At 38.8% G+C, this 24498-nt stretch overlaps 1 protein-coding gene across 5 annotated transcripts in view; it reads left to right on the forward strand.

Moving 5' to 3' along the window:
• The window catches only part of NEDD4 (NEDD4 E3 ubiquitin protein ligase), a 51254-nt gene extending 35141 nt beyond the window's left edge, over positions 1 to 16113 (forward strand). For all 5 annotated transcript variants that reach the window (XM_053988566.1, XM_053988562.1, XM_053988564.1 and 2 more), the window contains 18 exons: positions 1069 to 1134; positions 1726 to 1845; positions 2245 to 2451; positions 3595 to 3672; positions 3932 to 3986; positions 4076 to 4134; positions 4982 to 5047; positions 6290 to 6519; positions 7073 to 7194; positions 7293 to 7363; positions 8967 to 9062; positions 10158 to 10231; positions 10387 to 10447; positions 11023 to 11082; positions 11179 to 11286; positions 11882 to 11978; positions 14172 to 14244; positions 14322 to 16113. In XM_053988566.1, the coding sequence (XP_053844541.1) occupies positions 1069 to 1134; positions 1726 to 1845; positions 2245 to 2451; positions 3595 to 3672; positions 3932 to 3986; positions 4076 to 4134; positions 4982 to 5047; positions 6290 to 6519; positions 7073 to 7194; positions 7293 to 7363; positions 8967 to 9062; positions 10158 to 10231; positions 10387 to 10447; positions 11023 to 11082; positions 11179 to 11286; positions 11882 to 11978; positions 14172 to 14244; positions 14322 to 14424 (1746 nt within the window). In that variant the 3' untranslated portion in view covers positions 14425 to 16113. The remainder of the gene's footprint in view (positions 1 to 1068; positions 1135 to 1725; positions 1846 to 2244; positions 2452 to 3594; positions 3673 to 3931; positions 3987 to 4075; positions 4135 to 4981; positions 5048 to 6289; positions 6520 to 7072; positions 7195 to 7292; positions 7364 to 8966; positions 9063 to 10157; positions 10232 to 10386; positions 10448 to 11022; positions 11083 to 11178; positions 11287 to 11881; positions 11979 to 14171; positions 14245 to 14321) is intronic.
• Positions 16114 to 24498: the final 8385 nt, after the last annotated feature.

Genomic DNA, 24498 nt, shown 5'->3' on the forward strand with positions numbered 1-24498 from the left:
AATAAGCTCAGCTGTCCTCTGAAACCCAAGCTCCACAAACAGCCTTGTAACCTGATATGTGAGTGAGAAATCCACTGTCCATTGAGGAAAGCCTTTAGAGGTGACCCAGGCCATCTAGTCTGTTAGATTTTGGTATTGAAATAATCATTAGTTTGTGTGATGTTAAGAATGCCCTTCCAAATGTAAATTTGGAGTTGACAATGTTTATCTGAGTTTGTACAAATGTATCACTAGTGTTGCTGGAAACAGTCAAGTGAGAGTAACAAGACTTCACTTGATCTCTGCATTTCAGCATTCAGTGGATAGCAAAGAAACTGTTATTTCAGCTTGCTTGGGTGGCCTGAGCAAAGAAAGAAGCAGATGTTCAAATTATTTTGAGTCAGCTAGAATGGCAGTCTTGCCTTTTTTCACCTGCATTACACCCCACCCCCCCACCAAAAAGACTTTAAAAGTTAATCATGCTTTTCCTTTGAAGTACTTCAGTAGTATGTGGATAGGGGGAAATCCTTCAAATAGTTGTGGAAATTCTGGAGCAAAATGAAATACAGGTGCCTAATTAAATAGCAAGTGAGATCTAAATGTGACTGTAGGCAGGAAGGTGGACACTTAGTTAAAGTCCAGGGATTGAATTGCTCTTCTCAAACTGGTTACCTCAGACTCTCATACCTTTTCATTATTGACCTAATTTACTCTCTGGAAAGTTGTGTTAGCTCTGCTCTATCACAGACTTTACTGACAACACAAAAAGTTCTATTCTGTAAACTCAATTGTACTGTAACTATTTGTAATTAATGTTTTACATGCCAAAACATCTATTGCTAGAGTATTCAGAACTTTCACAAGCCTCTATCATTCTAAAATTATAATAGACTCTGTGAACTTGATGTTTCTAGCTGCTAAAACAAGAATTTAAAAAACGATATTAAATCATGTTTCAAAAGAAATACAACACTTTGCTCAGGATGGAAACTGTAATAGCTTGAAGTGTGATAACCATTTTTGGCTGTTGGCTGCCATCCTTAAAGCTGCAGTAATAGGTAATGTGTCATTCCTCTCCACTCCTTCAAGAACCATTCCAGCAGAAGAGGTAGTCTGCAGACATACAGACTTGAAGAGCAGCCTGCACATCCAGTGGTAAGTAATTTTTCAAAAAACACAGGCTTTTAGCTGTGTTAGCTGCTGACATTTCAAATGAGATTTGGCCTTCTTGCCCAGCAGCTGTCCTGACAAAATGGCAATTATGGGTCTAGTTCAGCTTTAAAGTTTCCACATTTCAACTTTGTTTAGCATTATCTTGATGCATAGCCTGCAGAAGGAAGTAGTCTTGCCCTGATTATAAGAGTTTCGTTTTTCAAATAGGTTGGCTTATAATTGTTTACTTCTAATTAAAAGCTATACCACATTCCATTATGCTTTTATGGTGACACTGCAAACTGTGATCTCATAGCCAGAAGTACTAGGCTGGATCAGCCTAAACCAGGTATATAAATGAATCCTTTAACATGAGGAGTTTGAATTTTATAGTATAAACAAACAAATAAAAACCTGTTACTTCATACTATTCAGAAAGGACTTAAATACTTCTTATCTATTTTATCCAGCTCATAAAAGTCATGAACCTTCTGGAATATAGTTTTGTTGTTTTAAATTGACAGAGGAAAACCTTTTCACAGTAAGTTTCATAGTTTCCCTAATTGTTTTTTGTCTGTTATCACTAATATTTAGTTACTGCCTACTTCATCTGGATTACCCCCAGGCTGGGAAGAACGACAGGATGAAAAAGGAAGGTCGTATTATATAGATCACAATTCTAGAACCACTACCTGGATAAAACCAGTTGTACAGGTACTGCCTGTCTTCAATTTACTGACATTTGTATTCATTGAACTTTTAAAACATCTTGTGTAATAGAAGTGGAGAGATGGCTTTGAAACAGAACATGCAAAAGGCATAAACTGTAAAGTACCACATAAAATATCTGAGAGACTGCACGGACAGTTAGCAACAGTGATGTTTATGGCAAGTCACTTCTGGAGAGTGGTAGCTGACTGAGGAGGTTGGAAGGCTTCTGTAAACCTTCAGCGCAATCAGTGATTGTTAGTCAATGTGGTTGATATCAGGAAATATGTCAGGGACTTGCTTTATGAAACTGCTTTAATGAGTCAAAAATACAGGTTAATGGGAAAAAGGTATTGCTTTACAGGGCTTTGATTTGATAGGATGTTTTTTGGTCATTTACCATAGGTTGCTGCAGAAACAAGTCAGGTGTCAGCTGCACAAAGTATTTCTATAGGAAGACAGCCACAAGCAACATCAAGTGATTCATCACAACAGTCTTCTCAGCAGCAGCCTGAAATGGAACAAGGATTTCTCCCTAAAGGCTGGGAAGTCCGACACGCACCCAATGGGAGACCATTCTTTATTGACCACAATACCAAAACTACAACATGGGTAATGGGAAACTGTTCTCATGAACTGAAAATCTAGTTCCTCTTGAATCAAAACTTTGCTGCTTTCAGCAAGTTTATGTATGTTTCTTTAGTGCCAAGGTAGCTGTATCTGTCTGTTCAGGAGCATGGTCAGATCACGGTGCTAATAAAGCCAAGGTGGGGCATTCAGTCCCTGTACAGACCATGGAGATGGACTCCATGATCCTTGTGGGTCCCTTCCGACCCAAAATATTCTGTGTGAGTCTGAGTGATATGTAATAAAAATGCCAAGTTAATTGTAACTTGGCAAGTTATAATTATAACCTGTCATGAGTAGAAGATAATGAATTTTGCTAATTTTATTGGTACTTGGAAGTTTAGGAAGTTTTTACCTCTTTAGGAGGAGAAAAAGAGGAATCTGCTTCGCAGATGTAAGCCCTCCTTAAATGACATTGCAGAACTTGGTAGCTTGTAGGAGCTGTTCACAGAAATGAGTTCTGTAAACATACCTTCAACAGGAAATCCATTACTTTATCACAGGGCACAACACAAATTTCTGTGAATGCTTAGAAAAGCAGACCAGGTGCAAGTACCATATGGGTGAGGGAGCTGTACAGCTGCAGTTCCACAGAGGGGCACTGCACACCACTTGGCAGTGCTATGAGATGAGCTTAAGAATCTTCCAGTGTGTGACAGTGTTACTGTCAGGTGAAAGGGAAAGAGAAATGCATTAAATTGATTCAAAATGAGTATTCTTTTCTCCAGGTAGATGAAAAGAACTCATTAAACACAACCACCTTCAACCAAGCTCCCACAAAAAACCCCAACCTATCAACCAAACAACAAACAACACCTCCAAACCCAAAAAGTATAAGGTGTATCAGAAATAGTGTGGAAGGAATAATTTGACTCAATTACACAAAAATTGGGTTGAATGAGGGATTTATATTTATATATATGTAAATAAAATAAAATGAGAGGTTATTAGAAGATGATCATAAATTACTGGAGGACTGAGAATCCACAAGGATTTCTCTGGCTGCAGAATATGCAATCATTACCTAACTGGTACTAGGCATATTCTTGACAAAATAATAAAGACAAAAAAAAATTAAAAACAAAACAGCAAAAGGTTTTTAACATGCTGCTTGTTTTCTTTTCAAAGGAAGATCCAAGACTGAAAATTTCTGCTCATCCGAGGAGAAAGACTTCCCTAGATCCTGTTGACCTGGGCCCATTACCAGTAAGTAAACCATTTTGTAGTTGTTTTGCAGAGGAAACAATTTAACTATTTAAGTTAGCATTATTGAAATTTGCACATGAGAAAATGTAGCTTGCTTTTTTCCTACAAAAAATACTGTTCTGAATTTCAGTGCTGATAGTAGATGGGGGAGGAATGCCCATAACTGTCGATCATGTTGAGTTCTAGGCACACTATATGATCAGAAATTTATAATAAAAATGTAATAAAAATATGTAATAAAAATCTTGCCTTTTTACAGCCAGGGTGGGAAGAGAGAACTCACACAGATGGAAGAATATTCTTCATAAACCACAGTATGTACAATGTGGTGTTCTTCCCTACTCATCATTTTATTTGTGAACATTATTTGACTTAATGGAACTAATTAAAAATTTTCTTGCAGATACAAAGAGAACACAATGGGAGGATCCTCGACTGCAGAATGTGGCAATAACTGGACCAGTAAGCTTTTCTCATGTAGATTTTCATATTTTTCAGAAATACTGTTAATAGAATCCAAGCTTGTGTCATTTATCAGTTAGTCAGTCTAGAAAGTGAAACTTTCAGGGTGTCTGAACAAAGCATTTTTATTTCTTTTTAAAAACTGTTTAGAAAGCTTTCTGGGGAAATGGTCTTTAAATGCCAGAAAGAAAAAGCAGTTCCCATGGTAGTAAGAAAGTTTCCTTATAGGCTGGGGGGAGAGCTTTGAAGTATGTAAGGAAGTGTTATTTATTTCTTGTCCACACTAGCTCAATTCATGAAGTAAATTTGAGAAAAAAGAAGAAAAAGAAAAAAAAAAAGAGCTTAAAGAGAAATTAAATTGATTTTCAACTGAAAAATAATTATCCAGCCTCAATCTTTAATCTGAAGTATGAAATCACCAGAACTAATTGCAAAGATGGTTTGCATTATAATTATAGATGGGTTTTAGTGTTCAGCTGATATCTGTGTTTATTAATAGCCTGCATATGTAAACAACCTTCCCTGTCCATGGAAAACAGAGGTGTTTGTAGCCAGGTCTCTCATGATCCAGCAGGGAAATAGATGCGTTATGGACGTCACCAAAGGCATTTTGGTCACTTTGATCAGGGCCACTCAGGGATCTCGGGCAGTTACATCAGCTAATGGGGAAATACAGCATGACTCTGTGGATCTGATCTGAACTGAGAAGTGCTTTTCATTCCTGGTGTTTATAAATCGGAAGTTTCCCCTGGCACTCAGTAAAACATGTATTCCTGTTATCTCAGAATTTAAGTGGGTTGTTTGTGTTTCACAAGACACATGAGACTTTTTTTTCCCCCCCTCAAAGGCTGTGCCTTACTCCAGGGACTATAAGCGGAAGTATGAATTCTTCAGAAAGAAATTGAAGAAACAGGTTAGTAATCAGCAGGAATCCAGCAGCAGGTTATGAAACTTAGGCCCCTAAACAAGGGAAAACAAATTCATGGGGAAGGTAAATTTACTGTCTGATCACAAATATATTTGTGAAGCACCAACTTCATAACAATTAGCATTTGCTCTAGCAGCAGGGTTTGTGACTTTATGCACTGATGAAGACTGTAAGCAATCTAATTAAAAAAGTAGACATTATCAAAGGTTAAAATGTAATGAACCAGAAAGTAAGACTGGCAACAGAAAAGTTTGGAAATCACTGATCAAGCATAGAATAGTTTTTGAAAGTCAGAATATGGAAAGTTCTCAGAATAGATTTTAGCCTGTCTATGTAGAAATCTCGACTGTCATCATGATCAGGCTGGATGATTGCAATAAATTGTTACAGCCTTAAAATCTGAAGTTTATGGATCTTGTTTCCAAACTCTAGCTTGAAGTGGCCAGTGCCAGATATATTTATAACAAGTAGCATAGAAGACTGTAAATAGCATCTGGACAGCCAGATAACAATGAGCCTGCACAAGTTCAATCAAATTTTACATCCTTGGGAGATATTTTACTTATGTAATAATAGCCTTTGAGTTTAGATCCATGCTTTGCCTTCTACCTGCCAAGTCTGCCTGTAAATTGCACACAATTATATATACATCTTGTTTTTTGTGTTCCTAGTAAAACAAGATTGACATTCATTCAAATGTCAGTATCTGAATCTGAGATAAAGAACTCAGCCACACAATACAGTTGTGGTAGTTTGAGAATTAAATACAACTGTAGATTTTTTCTTAAGTAAGAGAATGGGACACCTGGGCTCATACAATATTGAACTAGAAGGTGAAATAAGTCAGGTAAAATGGTTCCAGATAATTTTGTGTCAACTGTGAGCTGTTTTTAATCAAGTGTGTAATGTGATAAATGTTCAGTGTCAGAAGAGACTCCATGTCTTGCTGCATGCAGAGCAACTGCCCATGTGTTGTTACTAGTAAGAACTTACTTTAACTGTATTTTCTTAGCATGAAATAGAAGTTAATATCTGAAATTCTCTTTGCTAGTTGAATTGTAGATAAATGGAGCCTCTTTTCAATCATATTGTGTTATGTTTCCAAGTTATGTAAGGAAACAATTTCTGTGCCCTCTTTGTCTATTTTCAGAATTTGCATATTCTGCAAAACTATAAGATGCTGGGTTTTGTTTTATTATTCTTTGCTTTCATGTTTCTCTTTTTTAGAGTGATATTCCAAATAGGTTTGAAATGAAAATTCATCGCACAACAATCCTTGAAGATTCTTACAGAAGAATCATAGCTGTAAAGAGAGCAGACTTCCTTAAAGCAAGACTTTGGATTGAATTTGATGGTGAAAAAGGTTTAGACTATGGAGGAGTTGCCAGGGAATGGTTCTTCCTTCTCTCTAAAGAAATGTTTAATCCTTATTATGGATTGTTTGAATATTCAGCTACGTAAGTAATACCGCTCTGGAAGATGTGAAAACTTAGGAAAAGAAATTGTATTTCTTGTACCTTCTTTAAAAATGGGGTTCCTGCTGCCCTTGCAAATGTACCAGAGGGTTTAGTTGATAATAACTGTGATAATCTGCACCCAGTTGCTTGACAGAAGAGTAGTGTGGAGACAATACTTGTAGGGTGTTTTTACAGCAGTCTAACATAAGCCATGGCATTTTTGCATGGACAAGCATGTGCTTGCAACCATCTCCTGCATAAAGAAGAGGCAGTTTGTAACCAGTAATGCAGAGAATGTTACTCTACTTTAAAATGAATGGGACTTAATCCCTTCTCCTTGGTATATCTCTAATTTACTGAGGTAGTTCGTGGTGGTTGTTTCTGATTCACTAGTAGTCTTCTATTACATATTGTTTAATACTAGATATCATCATGAAAAGCAATAACTGATTAAATAAGTGATGTCTTTCAGATCTTCAAATGTGAGACTGGTCCAATAGCACAACTTTTTTGTTTTTCTTTCTTTTCCCTGTTCCCTCCTTCAACTCTTCAGAGATAACTATACTCTGCAGATCAATCCAAACTCTGGACTTTGCAATGAAGATCATCTCTCTTATTTCAAGTTTATAGGTCGTGTGGCTGGAATGGCTGTTTACCATGGCAAACTTTTGGATGGTTGGTATTTATCTTACGTAATGTGATATTCAGATTAATATTGCATGTGTTTTGAGTCCTAAGTTACATCTGTTAAATTTATTTCTTCTTCTTTAAAGCCTTTTTTATTCGTCCTTTTTACAAGATGATGCTCCAAAAGCCAATAACACTACATGATATGGAGTCTGTGGTATGTAATTTGCTTTATCATGTTGACAAATATAATGTTAATTTATAATTTTTTATTTATATATATATATATATCTTTAATGACATGTTGAAGGTTTAAAATGCACGATTCAAAGATATCTTAGGCTACATCTTTTATAAGTCTATAAGTTGTATAGGAAGTAAAACTTCCAGTGAAAATCAAAGACCTAGACTCAGGTTCAAGTCAGTTAAACTGTATTGAAAACAATAACTGTATTTTCTTAGCATGAAATAGAAGTTAGTGTCTGAAATTCTCTTTGCTAGTTGAATTGTAGATAAATGGAGCCTCTTTTCAATCATGTTGTGTTATGTTTCCAAGTTACGTAAGGAAAGAATTTCTGTGCCCTCTTTGTCTATTTTCAGAATTTTCTCTGATGTTTTCTTAAAATGTTTTAGACACTGAGGTTGTTAAAATGGAATATAAATACTTTCAGGATTCCTATCTTAACCTGTTTTTTAAATTAGGTTGTTTTTTTTTTTAATTATGAAATTTAATAATTTCAGGGACTGACCATATTTGAGTGATACAATATAATATTTTTTAGAGGAAAACATGTCCCTTAGGCTTTTCTTGTTTGGTGGATTCCCTGATAATGGCTCTTATCTAGAATGCTCATGGACAAAGTGATTTTTATTCTGTCTTACTAATCTGTTACTGGTTTTGCTGCCCTTTAAGATTACAGCATGTAGTTGCTATCTGTTTCTGAGGAATAGATTTATAGACGTGTCCTGATTTTTTTTTTTTTTTTTTGTTTTGATTTGGTTTTTGTTCGGTATGATGGAATGGTTTGGGTTGCAAGGCAGGCACACCTTCCACTAGAAAGTGTTGCTCCAAGCCCTGTCCAGCCTGGCCTTGGACACTTTCAGGGATGGGGCAGCCACAGCTTCTCTGGGCAACCTGTGCCAGTGACTCACCGTACTCACAGGGAAGAATTTCTTAATATCCAAGCTAAATCTACCCTCCTCATCCTATCACTGCACTCCCTGATAGAAGGTCTCTCTGCTCTGTAGCTCCTGTACTGATGCTGGAAGGTCTCCTGGAGCCTTCTGTTCTCCAGGCTGAGCACCCCCAGCTCTCCCAGCCTGTCTCCAGAGCAGAGGTGCTCCAGCCCTCATAGCATCTTGGTGGCCTCCTCTGGACTCGCTGCAGCAGCTCCATGTCCTTATGCTGGTGGCCCCAGAGCTGAGTAGAGGGACAGAGTCACCTCAGTCAACCTTCTGGTCACACTGCTTTGGATGGAGCCAGGATGTGGTTGGCTTTATCTTAATTTTCATTTCCTAAAGTTCTTTGTAGTAATGCCTGACAATAAAAAGAAGATAGAGGATGAGAGACAAGAGTCCAAAATATATTGCTTCAGATAGTGCTATACCATCTTACCACCATTTTGCTACTGGAGACATTTACATAGATTGCTGAGCAATCAGGTTTTAAAGGTCTTCAGAGCTTTGTACAACTGCATTGTCTCTGTATCCAGTATAGGATTACCCAAGGCAGAAGTGTTCACTGGGCTGTCATGGAACCTCTTGCAGTTTATAAGGTGGCTACTTTATTTAGCGTTTACTATTTTGTAATTTTCTCTTAGGATAGTGAATATTACAATTCGCTGAGATGGATTCTTGAAAATGATCCCACAGAGCTGGACCTCAGATTCATAGTTGATGAAGAACTTTTTGGTCAGGTTAGTATGTTCGTGTAATCTGGAATAGAAAAAAACATGGAACAAAATACTTGACCTGTGAAATTAGGGGATTTTATGTGTATGGTATTAAGAAAACCCCTTTGCTCACTCAGCTCTTTCCACTCATGCAGTGAGTGTATTTAAACCTGGTGTGATAAAGGACTTGGAAATAAGCAGAGCTTTAAAAAATTGTTGGTGGTGGGTTTTTATTTTTGTTTTGTTTTGTTTTGTTTTGGTTTTTTTTTTTTTTTTTTTTTTTTTTTTTGTTGTTGTTGTTTTGTTTTTTGTTTTTTGTTTTTTTTTTTGTTGAATACTACTTGCATTGAAATACAGCTGTTGCTGTGAAGGCAACCAAGACTAAGATATCCATAGTCCACTTTTTGATGGTTTATGTGATTGGCTGGAAAGGATGATCTTCGGAAACTGCTGGAATTACTGGGAGATAACATGTTTCCTTTCTCTTAAGATGTACTAGAAACCTATAGAATAAACAAGTTTGTTATTGCATACAAAGCTGTTTAAGATAAGTCATGTAGAAATACCACAAGTTTTGAATAAAACTTCCAAATTGCAGTTGCCAGCTAGATCTAATGATAATAACCTTTATGGTCTTGTGTAACAACAGTGATCCTGAGAAGAAGCAATGAAAATGTACATCCATGATAACTGAAAATGAGATATTTGCCTTCTGAGGTTCTAGTAGTATAAGTCACTTTGTTAGAGAGATTGATTCACTTACTGGGATGCTTGCTGAAGTGGTTTCTGTAATTGTTTTTCTTTGAGATTTGGAATATGCAATGGGTCATGGAATATGCAATTAGAGAAGTGTGCCTTACTCTGCACCTGTGTGTGGTCTTGGGTGGTGTGCTGTAGCAGGTCAGAAAAAATTGAGGTTTCCCATTGCACCCCTTAATAATACAACATTTTTTAAAAAATGTACCACATTCTATTTATTAGGTGACCTGTGTAACTGGATCTGTTTCTCACAGTTCTCAAATTCTGCAGTCTTCAAGAGTTGCATGAATTACCTAATATTAACATAGGAATTCTGTTACATTCACCTTGTTGAAGACCTGTTCTGTGCATTGCATTTAGACCCATCAGCATGAACTGAAAAGTGGCGGATCAGAAATAGTTGTGACCAACAAGAACAAGAGAGACTACATTCAGTGAGTAGTGGCTGCTGTGTGCAATGTACCTCAGTGGATTGCCCTCTAGCACAGGGGCTCTGTGTTAGCTTTATTTACAAAAGGAAGTTGTTGCTCTGTGTATAAATCACTTTTATTTTAAATGCGGTTTTGTTTGGGTTTTTTTATTTTTGCAGTCTTGTAATTCAGTGGAGATTTGTGAGCCGAGTACAGAAACAAATGACAGCCTTTAAAGAGGTATAGTTTTAATCACAAAATACATTTTTCTAACAGTTTGTTGCATCTGATATTAAGATTTTTGGACACCCTGAAGACCCACTAATAATTTTATTTAAAGTATTAAAAAAGGCAGTGATACTGTTTGTAGTGTCAGCTTTGAATTATTTCAGAGTTAAAAATACTTTTATGCTTTTACTGAGGTGTTTAATTCATCTTGAAAAATTTGCTTATTTCTTAATCCTGACTGACAGCTTTAGCTGTAGAGCAAACTATTTAATGACCTCTGCAGAAATTAAACTTAATTTAATTATATTAGTTTGATTTAAACTAGGCAATTTACCCTTTTTTGTACAAATTGTATTACATAGATGATATTCAGACTTCCGTACTCATAATTCAGTGTACAACAGTAATGGTGTGAGAAATCAATTAAAAGTACTGTAATGAAACTGAGGACTACTGGTGTCCAAACATCTGTATGTGATATATTGCTTTGGCTGTGTTTACCAAAGCCTCTAAATATCCTTCTTTGTGACTAAAAATGCTAAAATAATGTTGCCTTGATTTTTACAAACTTCCCTCATCTTTTTCAGGGCTTTTTTGAACTAATACCACAGGATCTAATTAAAATTTTTGATGAAAATGAGCTAGAGGTAGGTGTATCATGGGAAAGAAAGCAAATTATGTTGAAACTTTAGTTTACTGACTTAAAGTTTGGTGTTGTTTGTTTGTTTTTTTTATCTGTGTAGTTATTAATGTGTGGATTGGGAGATGTGGACGTGGCTGATTGGAAACTACACACAAAATACAAAAATGGCTACAACATAAACCATCAAGTAATACAGTGGTTCTGGAAGGTATCATGAAGTTCTAATATTTTCTTATTGAAAACGTGTTCAAAAGCTGCTGCCTTTCTGCTACGTTATAGTTTGATTCATTAAAAGGTTGGGTAAATATTATTTGACCATTAAAATTCCAGAGAAAGTAAGAAAAGTAAAGATGAGATGCATGGTAAGAATGTAAATGCAATACTGATGATTGCTTCTTCAAAAAAATCCCTGTCTGACTGGGGTTAAAAATATTTGTGTAGGTTTTCCTGGCATGGTTACACTAAAGAGGTGTTAAACTCTTCTGTTTAATAAATTACAGGAATTTGGCTTCTAGTTCATAACATAAGAAACTTCAAAGAAAGTAGGGGGCCAAATCTTCAAGGGAAGCATTTTAACAGCCTGCTGAGCAGTAACCATACTCTTGTTACAGTGCCATTAAAAAATTGTTGACTTCATAGCTTTAAGCAATAGGCAGAGAATTAGACTGTATGTGTCACTAAAAAAAAATGCATATGTATATCCTAGATAATGATTTAAAGGTAGATACTATGTTGCATAAGTCTACTAGCTTAAAACCTTAATTTAAAAAGAAATCTTTAATTGTAATCATTATCATACATAGGCAGTCTTAATGATGGACTCTGAAAAGAGAATAAGATTGCTTCAGTTTGTTACTGGCACATCACGTGTTCCCATGAATGGGTTTGCTGAGCTGTATGGTGAGTACTTAAGATTATCTTCACAATTAAGTAACAAAGAACCTGATACCAACATTGTCCTGAGGTTTGACTTCAGACATTGTCAATTTTTTTTTCAAATTTTGTTTTAAAATTTAGTACGTACTGGCAGTTATAAGAAACAAAGTTAGAGAAGAGTCACTTTTATCACATGTTGCCCATGTTCTATATGGGAGCATATTGTTTTAATTCTGGTTTTGGAAGTTTTTAAATGCATAGGAGTTCCCAAATGAATGTGGATTTTTAAAGTTCTCAAGAGCTGCAAAAATCCCTGTTTAACACATGATTGAGCTTGAAGAAAATTCTCAGTTATCCAAGATCTGATTACAAAGACATGCTGGCATCAGCAGTTAACTTCAGTTCCACAACTGCTTTTATCTGCTCACAAGCCATGGTTGTACAGATGCAGTTGTTTGTAAGGATATACTCCAAAGGGGACCACTGAAATGTCATGAGTTAAACATAAAGTCAGAAGAAAAGTACTGAACCTACAACATTGAGACTGAGACAAGCAGAGGACAGCAGGGAGCAAATTTCAATAGCAAAGCCAGAAAAGCCACTGTGGGCAGACTGCAGGCAAGCAGATAGAGCAGCCCACAAAGGGTGGGGAGGCTTGGCTTAGGGGAAGTTTGTTCTCAGCTGCCATCAGTTATTACGTTTTCTGCTAGACTACTTTATTAAGGCTAAAAGTGGTTCAGATGCTGTGCAAATGACTGAATAGCCTAACTTACCTCTTTGATTAAGCATTTCCTTTTTTATAAACATGACATTTATTTGTTTATAAAACGAAAGGATTGTGAACAAGACCACCCATCTTGTGTTTCCATGTCTTCATTTTCATCATAAACACTTAGTTTATTTTTTTCTGTTCCATCAGTAAATGAGTTGTAAGTTGCAGTGGGCAGAACAGTGTGCTCAGCAGGCTTAGCCATGTGTTTGCTGCTGCACCTGAGCCTTGGCATTGCTGGTGTTACATACAGCACGTGCTCATTGCAGGGGAGCCCAGTCAGAATTCTGCTGCCTCAGGAGCTCTGCTTATTTGTCTAAGAACACTACTAGAGACAGAACTAAGAATTGATACAGGGCAAGAAACTGCTGAAGTTCTTGGCTTCCTTCTGTCTAGGGATTAAATTATACTTGAGCAGTTTTCTGTAGTTGTATTCACTCACTCGTTAATGAAAAATTCAACTAGCAGTTGTCTTGTGCACTTTGTTTATTTCTCTTGCAGTTATTTCTGCTTTACTGTGGCCAGCATGCCGTCCTTACTAAACCCCAGTAACAATTATATTTCCTGTACTTTGTGTTTATAGTGCTGTATGTGGTTTTTCAGTGTTTGTGCTGGTCCGTGGCGCTTTGCTGCTGCCGGGCTGTTCCCTTCCCCGCCCGCTCCGCAGCCCGGGAGCCGCTCCCTGGCGGAGATCTCCCTCTCGTGGCACGGCCGGGCGCTCCTGCTCCTCAAACGCGAGTGCTCCCAGCTCGGGAGCAAACGCAGCCGCGCTGGAGCGCCGGGACACTGAACAGCCATTCTCTGACATAGGGCAGTTCTTGTCTTTCTCTTTTCTTAACTGCAGTCATCTCCCAGCTTAAGGAAACGCTTATAAAATGCTCCTTACATCTACTTGGTGAGAATTGAGAAGTCCAAGAAACTTAAGAGATGAGATGCTGTTAAGACAGTTGTTGAAAGATAGAGGGAGCTGTGGCTGCCTTTGCTAGCCAAAAAATAAGAACACCCTGGGAGTATACATATGATTGCCATGTTTCCAGAAGTTCTCAGTTAACTCTGTTTTTGTTGCTGTATAGGTAGGGTGGACATTGACTACTTTCTACCAGCTTGGCACATGGTGATAAACATGTATACGTTTTTATATGCAAAATTTATAAAATTGTCTTGTCCAGAAAGCTTCAATGCCGGCTACTCTGCATGTACATTTAGGTCTTAGGCTTCTGCACTTCAGATGTAAAAGTCTCTTGAAACTGAGGTACAGCAAGAAATGATTAAAATACAGGGGGTTTGGGATTATTGACTATTACTTTTTATAGTCTGTATTTTATTCATATAGATAGCGCCTTCAAATGTCACTTCGATTACAAAACCCCCAAATATGCCATCATTTGAATCTCTGATTATAAAAGGATTTCATAATAGGGTGAAAATCGATGTGTTCTTTTCTTCAGGTTCAAATGGACCACAGTTGTTCACAGTTGAACAGTGGGGTACCCCTGAAAAACTGCCAAGAGCTCATACCTGGTGAGTATTTAATTCAGATAAATTATGACCTCTAGTAAAAGTGATAAAATACTGAAGAGTTTTCATCTGTTTTTCAGCTTTAATCGCTTGGATTTGCCTCCATATGACTCGTTTGAAGATTTATGGGATAAACTTCTTCTAGCGATTGAAAACACTCAGGGTTTTGATGGGGTTGATTAAGACACAGACATAAATTATGTTGGTCCAGTGCTGCAATTTCATTTTAAGGGTTTACAAACAAATCTGAATTTTCCAGGGACTACCATTGTATTTAGTCACATGGCTATTGAATCTTCATAGTATCATGTGTAAAATAACTAAGTATTAAAAATCACTAACTTTTGAAAATGTATTTTGTCATTTCCATAGTTTTTTGTATTTGCTGATACATGCAATATTGGATCAGCCAGTGCCAAGTAAGTCAAAAACAAAAATGTTTTACAGTTGTGTCTTGTACAATATTTGGGACTGTCCTGCAATAAACTACTAAAGTAAAGCTGTGAAGAAATCTTTGCAGAGGATTTAAATTTGATTTGCTGCTTTAAGAGGAGCAACTGAAATTGTTAAACTGTTTTAAAGAAAATCCAGCCAAACAAAAAAACCCAACAAACTTCATGTATTACAATATCATAATTTGTGCTGCTTCAGGCTCTTTGCAACAGATCTGCCCAAAGCACCTTATCATTCAGCATATTAGATAAAACATTGGAAAACATTTGTTTGCAGAACACTGACTGCAGACACAGTTGTTAGACTTCTGTTTCTAACTTGCTTTTGCTAAAACAGTGTAACAAACCCAAGATTTTTATATAAAACAGATGAGCAGCATAATTCTGAGTTTTAATGAGAAATTATATCCATTTTTTGTTTGAATTTGTATACTGCTGTTGGTTAATTGAGTGTTCATCACTTTTTTGGATAAATTTGTAGTTGAACGATAATATTTTCAATTCAACCTTTTGCAACAAATCAATCTTAAAGTGAAATTTGTATGGATATCATTCAGTATTTAGTTACTGATAGTTAGAGGCCTTTATTATCCATTCTTGCAGTATTGCACTACATAACAAAAAAGAACATGTTTACAGGGTTTTCTGGGCCAAATTCAGCAGTCTGTTATGTGCAAACTCCTCTGAACTGCATGGAGGTTATGCACGTGATCAGGTGCAGAATTTGGTTCTGTGATATGTTTACAGGTTGCTAGTTTCTACAGATGCATTTTTGTATTTTTTTCTCCAGTGTTAGTCTAGAAACCAAATTTGTTAATACAGTATAACCAAAGTCATAACCAACAATGTGCAATTTATTGTAGATCAATTTGTCCTATATAAATATTAGTTTGATTTCTTTTGTAAATGTGGGTCTTTTTTGTATTAATATTAACTTTTTTTTTTGAGCAAGTGCTGGTTAAAATTATTAGCAAAGTTGGTTCTGAAAGAAAACAAATCAGTTTGTATACCTGGCTTGCTCAAATTTTAACATTTTATTACAATTATGATCTGAGGAAATGACAGTACCTGGCTTTGGCCACCAAATTTCTGTTCAGTCACAGTCTTTATAAATATGCAAGAAGGAAGTGTAGCACCTCTCTCTCTGAAGATATGTAAATTATGTAACAAGTGTTAATGGGTCTTAAGGGATATTTAAAATCCCACTTTGTTTTATCCTTTGACTAGGTCATTAGGACTGAGAGTATTACATGTAAATAAAGGTAACTTATACAAATTTCCCAAATCTATATGCAGTTTTGTAAAACGTGAATGATATATCAGTAAATCTGTATAGATTTGAATGTAGCAGGTTTTGTTGCATACTTTAAAGTATAAAATAAGAATCTTGAGAGCAGTAAATAAAAGTTTATTCTAATAAGTTGTGATTCAGTTCTTTGAAGTACAAATCGGTAATCTTGAAATAGCAAGAATTGAGTAATTTTTGTACTCCTAGGCAGGCCACGGCAGTAGTTCCACCACAACATGCTTTTGCAGAGCAGTGAAGATGCAGCAGTGTTGTTTCCTGGTGTTCTGCTCCTGAGATGTGCAGCCATGGAAAAACACACATTGTGTTTTTATAGAAGCTCTGGGTCTCTGTCAGCCTTCAGTGCATGGCCAGCCTAGAGATGCTGAGGGGAGGCCACTGAGCAGGTGAGGCAGGAACAGGCTCCTCCCTGCTCTGGGAACCTTCCTGGCAGGTGCACAGCTGGGTGGGGAGTGGGAGAGGGGCCCTGAAACCCTGCACCAGCAGCAGGGAGTGCCCAGCAGCAGGTCCTTCCTTTAAACTGTTTGTGGGGGAGTGGTGATAGTGGCTTGTGCTTAAGTAAAGGAGAGGTTGCTGGTGCTGAGTATCATAGAATGGCCTAGGTGGGAAGGGGACCTTGAAGATCATCCAGTTCCAACCCCCTGCCATGGGCAGAGACACCTTCCACCAGACCAGGCTGTTCAAAGCCCCATCCAACCTGGCCCTGGACACCTCCAGGGATGGGACAGCCACAGCTTCTCTGGGCAACCTGTGCCAGTGCTTCACCATCCTCACAGTGAGTTTTTCCTAATATCTAATCTAAACCTAATCTCTTTCAATTTGAACCCATTCCCCCTCGTTCTGTCACTACATGCCTTGCCCCATCTATCCTCTAAGTTCCCTTTTGGTGTTGGAAGGCCACAACTAGGTCACCTTGAAGCCTTCTCTTTTCCAGAACAATGCCAGTTCTCTCAGCCTTTCTTTAGAGGAGACGTGCTCCAACCCCCTGGTTGCAGGGCAAATGGGGCAGGGTGATGGGAGTGAAGCAGCCTTTGTGGAGAATGGCACAGGCTGAAGAGGGCCTGCCTTGTGTGCCTGAACACAAGAGGCAGCCAGGAAAAAGCCAGGGAGGAATAAAAGACATGGCTCATATTGCTGGATGGAGCGAGGACTGCAGAAGGGGCAACAGGCTGGTGCAGACCCTCATGGGAACATTCTGGTCAGGGCTTGCCCTTGGCTGCTCTTTGTCATGAGGAAGGGAGCAGGGTGGTTTTTGTAGCTTCTCAAGGAATTCTGGAGTTGTAAACCAGGCTCTCACATCTGTGGGCAGGGCAGTGCAGGGGGAAGCAACCTGGGGGGCTTTTGTAGGCTGTCATGAACATGAGCAAGGGTGCAGTCTTGGGCAACCATGGAGATGCTCTTTGGGATCTGCTGCATGGCTCTTTGTACTTGTATTTTCTGCACATCATCTTCTGTATTCCCTGAAGCACATACACAGAGAGAGAGGGGGGAGGAAACTCCAGAGATGCTCCTATGAACACCCATTTTTTTCACCAGAAACACAGTTCTGCATGTCAGCTGCAGATTTCTTACTGTGGCAATGCAGAGGAGAGGTTAACAGCTGCTTCCTTGTGAGCCAGCAACCAGCTCTGTCCCACTGATTTCATTGCTCTTAATTGCCCAGGTGAGGGGTAAGGAAGAAAATTTTCTCAGGTAGGTAAGAACTAATTTGCTGGGGAAAAAATGGATATAGGGTTGATGTTTAGTAAGAGACTTTGTGCAGATCTGGTTAAGAAACATAGATCTATGAAGAGACTGAGAGATGAAAAAGATCTTGAGAAAAATGTGCATTCTAGGGCAGGGGATGGGTCACAACAGGAGGCAAAGGATGACTGGAACAGAAATTGTTTTACTTTTCTCAGCTTTGAAAACACCACATTGAAAATTCAGGGAAGTTTGTGACTGCAGTTTTCTGGGCTGCTCCAAGCTGGAGAGCTGTAAGCGAAACACTTCCCTCCTGTTGGTTGTGGCTTCTGCAGCTCAGTACTGATTCCAGGCATCTTGTATAGAACCTGGAGACCCCAGTGGAGGCTCTGCCCTGGAATTGGACTCTTGGCTGGGCTGGGAGTGGCCACAGGCCTCCCTGGGCACTGGAGGTGGCTGGGCCAAGCCCCTGGGGTCAGTGGGTGATGGGGCACAGCAGGGATGTGAGCTGCTGGCATGGGGGTTAGATGTGTTAGGATGGTGTGAAACCTCCGGGAAGCTTTTCAGGGGCTGAACTTCCCTAGGAAGTTAAACTATTCCTGTTGCATGTTTAATAAGGCTGGTGGTTGTGTTTATTTGTGTGTTAATTATTACAGTTATATAGTAAAGGGTGTTTCTGAATAAATAGTTATGATGCTTTTGAAGGGAATTTATTTAGCCGAAAAAAGGTAAGTATATAGATTAAGCTCGACAAAGACTTGCAGTGGAAACTTTAAAATTTCTTCTTTACTCTGAAGGTTATGTCTGTGTAACTGCTCTGCAGTCTGGTGGTAGGGAAATGAGACTTTAGGCATGAAGGAGACACATTCAACACTCACTTGGAGGTTTGGGGCAGTGGGTGTTGTCGGTTTTTCCCTTTAAAATTAATTTCTCTCAACAGGCTGGGTGTTACTTGTATCAAGTCTCTCACTTCTCAAGGTGCTGCAGGTGATTCTTCAGCATTCTGGCTGCATCGTGAGGTAGAGCTATGGGTTAAGAGGAAGTGAAAACCAATTATTTCTATAGAAAGTGCCATTGAGTCTTCACTTATGCAGTTGGAAGAACACATGACTTAAATTATTTTTAATTAAAAGAATTAAAATTTAATTCTAATTTTATTAAATTTAATTATTATTTAATATTATTAAATTTAATTTTAATAATAAAATATTTTAAAATCACATCTGTAGCATATCAAATAAGTTGGGGTTTTTTTATTAGAGACTAGGACTGATGCATAAAACCTGGGCAAAATACATGAGTGTAAACTACTAATTTTCCTTCTTTATCCTGTTTATTTCTAACTGCACTATTTCATACATACACTTACTTTGTAAGCTATATAGTTTCTTGACATCTGATTTGTTCTGCAGATCCATAGCACAGTTTGGTGCTATATCACTAATTGATGACATCTTTACAAAAATCTGCTCACGTGTCCTTGAAATCCACGTCTGCCTCTGGCATACTGTCAATGTGGAACATGTCCTGGATCAACACACGTTTCCTTTTTTTTTTTTTTTTTTCTTTGTGTACTTTTGTCAGTGCAATTTCAGCATTACTTCCAAATATATGATACTCATCAATTCCCTAGGGTGGGAATTGCATTGTGGCAGTGGTAACATGTTAAAACATATGAAATACTTAAAACTGAATTTGTGTACTTCTAAATATTGTCTTCATTTTACCAATTTCTTGTGGGGTCAAAAATAATGTCAGTTGTTAGGAGACGAGATTCTTTTATCTGCTATTTTTTATGCTGTCTGTTCATGTGTGTTTTCTTTTCTATTTCTCATTAATTAGTTTGTTGTGGTGCTTGAGCTTTTTATCAGTTTGTTTATTTTAATATCTCCCCTTTTTAATGAACTATTAAGATTCACTCTGCTGTTCTTATGATGTGAACTGAGAGGAACTACTTTATCTGCAGTCTGACCACCACCAAGGAGCCATACCTCTGGTGGCCTAGAAGCATGTTTTTGAAATGTCTGTACATTTAAAAGACAACCCACACATACCATCTTCCATGGTCATAAATGGGAATTAAGCATTTAACAGCTGCCATTTTGCTCTGCAGCATCACAGAATCAGTAGGAGATGCAAGCACAAGCTTTGGTGTTCTTATACTAAATCATTTTTCTTTGAAGTGGAGACTTAATTGCTTTTTCTCTGTGGAACATATATCACTAGCACGCTAATCAGAATACAAACAACTCACAAAGGGGATAATGAGGGAGAACTTCCATGTAATGCTTGGTTTATTGTCCACGTGATTCTGTAGAAAAATGTTTTGTTTTGCTGAGCTGTGCTTAATTTGAGGTTTCTTGCTTAATGAGACTTCAAACAAATTTTGCATTGTAGGTTTCAGGTTCTCATCCCAGAGAGAGGCTTGGGATTTTGGGGAGGGGGAGGCCAAGCGGCTTGGAAAACCTAAACAGACATTAAGTAAGTGAGCCTGCCTCTTGAGGAAAGACAGATAAGGCAGCTTTCCCAAATGTGAAACTTCCCATTGAAATAAACCACAGTCTAAAAACATTCATTACAATTCATTTTTCTTAACCTATTCTGAGTTTAATTCAATGGCAAATGTTTTCGTAATTGTTAACTTTTCTGATATTTTCTACAAGCTGAAATATTTCTGATTGGAGTTTTGTTTTGAGGGCTGGGAAGTATGACCTTTTAGAGGCTGTGAATACACCTCCTCCTATGCACTGCTGCTTGGGAGTGTGCAAAATGCTAAAGGTTTAAATCAAATTGCCCCGAGGACTGCTTACTGACCTTTTGAATGCAAAGCTGTCAAAACCTTCAACTATACTTCAGCTAGAGAAGAACATTTAAGGCAGATCAATGCAAATAGAAAACAATGTGGTTTTGACTTTAGGTAATTCCTAGTTAGTGAAAAACAGTTCCTGTGCTGCAAGAGCTGCTGGAAGCAAACCCACACTGTGAAGTAGTTGCTGTGAGTAACATGTAATAGTTCTTTTTCAGGGAAAACCTTTTATAATCGACTGAAGAAATTAGAAGTTTTCATTAATTGCCAAATCCTGATATAGTTATTTGAGCAGGATGCTTCATTGACTTCAAAGGGATTTTTGTCTACTTAAGGAATGCAGGGTCAGGCCCTTAACTAGTGATAACTTTCTTCAGTGGGTTGTCAGATATGACAAACTATGCCACTTTAATAGAAGTTAGCCAGGCCAGGCCATGCCATGCCATCCCTTTGTCTGGAAAATCTGCTTTCTTCCTTTGCCCAAGTAAAGGAATTTCTCTATGTAAGATATTAGAAATTACTCTCTAGCTGCAGCTGTGGTTAATGAGAATATATTATTTATGATGAACAGCTACAACACATTATTTTCTAGTTATGATAACTTTGTAATAAATTCAGTTTCAGAAAGTGTTTGATGGAGTTATGAGCCCCCCCATTTTATGTATTGCTACTCAGCAATTACTTGTCCATCCTTAATAGATTTATGCCTAATTAGTTGTTCATGCACTATTGCTTGCTGTAATGCAGAGTTTTAAATAAATGCCTGCCTTTCTATGTAGACCTACAGAAATGGGCCCAAAACCAGGGGACTGAGAAGCTGTTTATTCCTATTTTGGGTCTCAGTCCAGTAGTTAGAGACATCCTGTGCTGAGGACTCACAGAATAATTATTTTGCAGGTTAGTAAAAACTAATTCCTTGTGCTTTATCAGATTGTTAGAAGTGCTTTTCTTAGTTTAATTAAAGGTTAGCCATCAAAATGTGGGGTGCTGCTTCATCCAATATAATATATTGAGCTCTATTAATATATAGCTAAAAATTATTGGTTTGCAAATTAATTAATTTTACAATTCTCCACACTGAGAATTTGGAGTCTGACTATAAGCCTTTCTAAGAATAGATTTTCATTTATATAGATGTCTACAATTCTGTGAAGATAAGAGGTGAAGTTGAAATTTTGCATGCTCACATAGACCTGAATTTGAAAAACGAACAACATTTTGGTCACGTAAATGCTTTTTTGTTCTGGAAAAGTTCCAGCTATTTAATTGACTCTGAAGGTGCAAACAGGCTGGATCAGTTGATCTCTCACTGGAGAAAGAAATTAATCTTGATCAGGCTGTATGTGAGTGAAGCAGCTCCATCAGTCGGTGTGGGGCTGCAGCTGCTGCAGGGCTGGGCCGTGGTGGGAGCGGGCTCCAGGATGTGACTGGGGGTGTCCTGCACTGGAGGTGTTAGCAGGGCAGGCTCCAACTGAAGCCAGCAGGAGTTTGAAAACCCAGCAGGATTTGGAGGGCTGCTGTCTGTATGGTGAAGGTTTGCTCTGGTTAGGCATCGTGCTTTGTGTGCTGCAGCTTGCTGAGGCTGGGTGGGGTGGCCCCAGCTGCTCCAGATGGGACTTCCACCTAGTGACTTGCAGTGGCCTGGTCCTCAGTGAGCACATTAGGCCAGTTTAACTCCCTGACTTTCATAACTGCCCCACACACATGGCACACATACTTTTTTTCCCTAGTTACTTAGCATGAACATTTTGGTGTGTATTCCATATGTGCATTATTTAAACAGTACAAGTTCTGTCATTTGCAAGCATCTGGCCACTGTGGTCTTACAGAGGTATCTGAAGACAAGTAACAGCAAAATTTTATTTAGCATTTAGCAAGCATAATCCTGGACTAATGATTAGCAGCACAGATAGCTGGATAGCAGCACAGTTACACTATGAGCACCTTTAACTGCTGGTTGCTCTCCTGATGCATTATGCAGCCATACCTGTACATACCACACGCTAAATTGAACCAGGGAATTAAGTCCAGCAAAACAAAACAAAAGTTGTAATTTGCTCCCCAAGTTATTTCTATCAGTATTAGTTCTCTTGATTCCTCACTTGGCCACCCAACATCTTTGCAACTGGCAGTGCCTATGCTGGAGTGGAAGTGCTGAATTGCATTAAACTGAGGGCACCTGGGGATGTGCTTCCAGCAGAGCTTCTGATCTCCTCCTGCTCTGCTGTGCCTGGGTGGAGACCTAAGCCAGGTTAGTAACAATGCAGAGGAAGGAGGAACTGGGGTGGGCTGCTTTGTTTCCACACAGTCCCTTGGGCACTGTGATCCAGCTGTGTCTCCTGCCTTCCTCTCCTGTCCAGCACTGGGCAGACAGTTCTTCCAGAGCCTTTAAAGAGGAGAGATCCCCACAGGCCCCCAGGTGATTCCTGCAGCCCAGCTGAGATAAAATCCCAGCAACTGCAGCTGATGGAGGCAGCAATTTGGGCATCAAAAGAAATCACCCCTGCAATGCCCAGCTTTTGGCTCCCCTGGGTTCATCCCCCTCAGCTCTCTCCTTGCACCAGGGTGTTGCCTTTAGCGGGTCAGCCCGAATTCTTGGTGAAGTCATTTTGGTGCAAGTCACAGCTTCGTGTGGCCCTTCAAAAACATCTCGGTCTGCATCCCCAAAGCCGCCTTGTGCACAGGGGCATTTGCAGGCTGAGCCTCTGTGTACAAGTGAGGGGGAGGAGGTGGTGGGAACATGCCTTGAAGGTTTCAAATCTGTTTATCTTCACACTCCTGAGAGGCGATCGCTCTCCCGTGACAGGGCAGTGCGCTGGAGGGAGCAGCGCTGGCAGCACCGAGATAAACCGATGGGGCACAGCCTGCTCTGGCCAAGTGGCCTCTCCCTGACCAGCCATTCCTTACGTCTCTGTGAGATGAAATGGGACAAGAGCAGCAGGAAGCCTCCCCCAATCCTTCTTTTTAATAGTTCCTTGGGATAAATTGTAGATAAGAGGAGAGACCACATTGTTAACATGCTGAGAATGCAAAGATAAAGGAGAGACAATATTTCACAGCAAAAATAAATAGGTATCTGTAGCATGGTATATTCAGCAGTATGTCCAAATGCTAGCTAGCCTCTGACTTGCCTTGTTTTTCATTTATTTTATTTCTAGTATTTGCTTTATCATTGCAAACATATAAAGGAAAAGAGGAAGAAATTATTTGCCTGTTTCCTGTTTAACAGCAAAATGAAGGTAACATATAGAGATGAAAGGAGACCATATTTCATGCCTGTTGCTAAACAAATAGCTGCAGAACAGTGGGTTATCATGATAAGCATGACAGACTAACAAAAAAGCTGCCTCTGAGAGATTCTTTTGTAGATTGAAACATAGAAAAGGGTAACCTAGGAGATATTTTCTTTCTGTTGAGTTATTCTTGGTCTGATACTTATTGTATTGACCCAGTGCCTAAACACTTTGATTTATAGAAGATGTCATCAGAGCACAGTGCTGCAGCATTTCCAGGATTTTGTTTGTTTCCATACTGGGGAAAGGGTTGAGAGAGGGGACTGTACTGAGCCAATTAAAAAATATACACATTGCACATGCATTTTATGGGACAGCTCCCATAAAATGGGAGTCTCCACTTGCTAGCTATTCCTATGCCTCACGAGTTCTACATGTGCATAAACCCTTTATGAAAATACTCTGTGTGTTTCAGTGTGCTGCTGCTGCCAGTCTGCTGTCACTTTGGTCCCATGCCAGCCAAGTGGTGAGGACTTTCCTCCCAGGAGCGCTGAGCACCCCTGAGCTCAGAGGAAGTAAATGGTGCTTAGCTCCTGGTTTGGAAGCCCAAGGTGGCATGGCAGAAATGTGCAGGGTCCCTGGCCTGGGAAATGTTCATGGTGGTTTGGCTGATCTGAGCTGCTGTCCCATGCTATTGCCATACCTTCTGCTCCATGTTGCAACCCTTGGTGTTTCTACACCTCAGAGCCAAGTTAGGGAGATTAACCAGGAAAAAAC

The sequence above is a fragment of the Vidua macroura genome, chromosome 12 (genome assembly GCF_024509145.1).
Source record: "Vidua macroura isolate BioBank_ID:100142 chromosome 12, ASM2450914v1, whole genome shotgun sequence".
Lineage (NCBI taxonomy): Eukaryota > Metazoa > Chordata > Aves > Passeriformes > Viduidae > Vidua > Vidua macroura.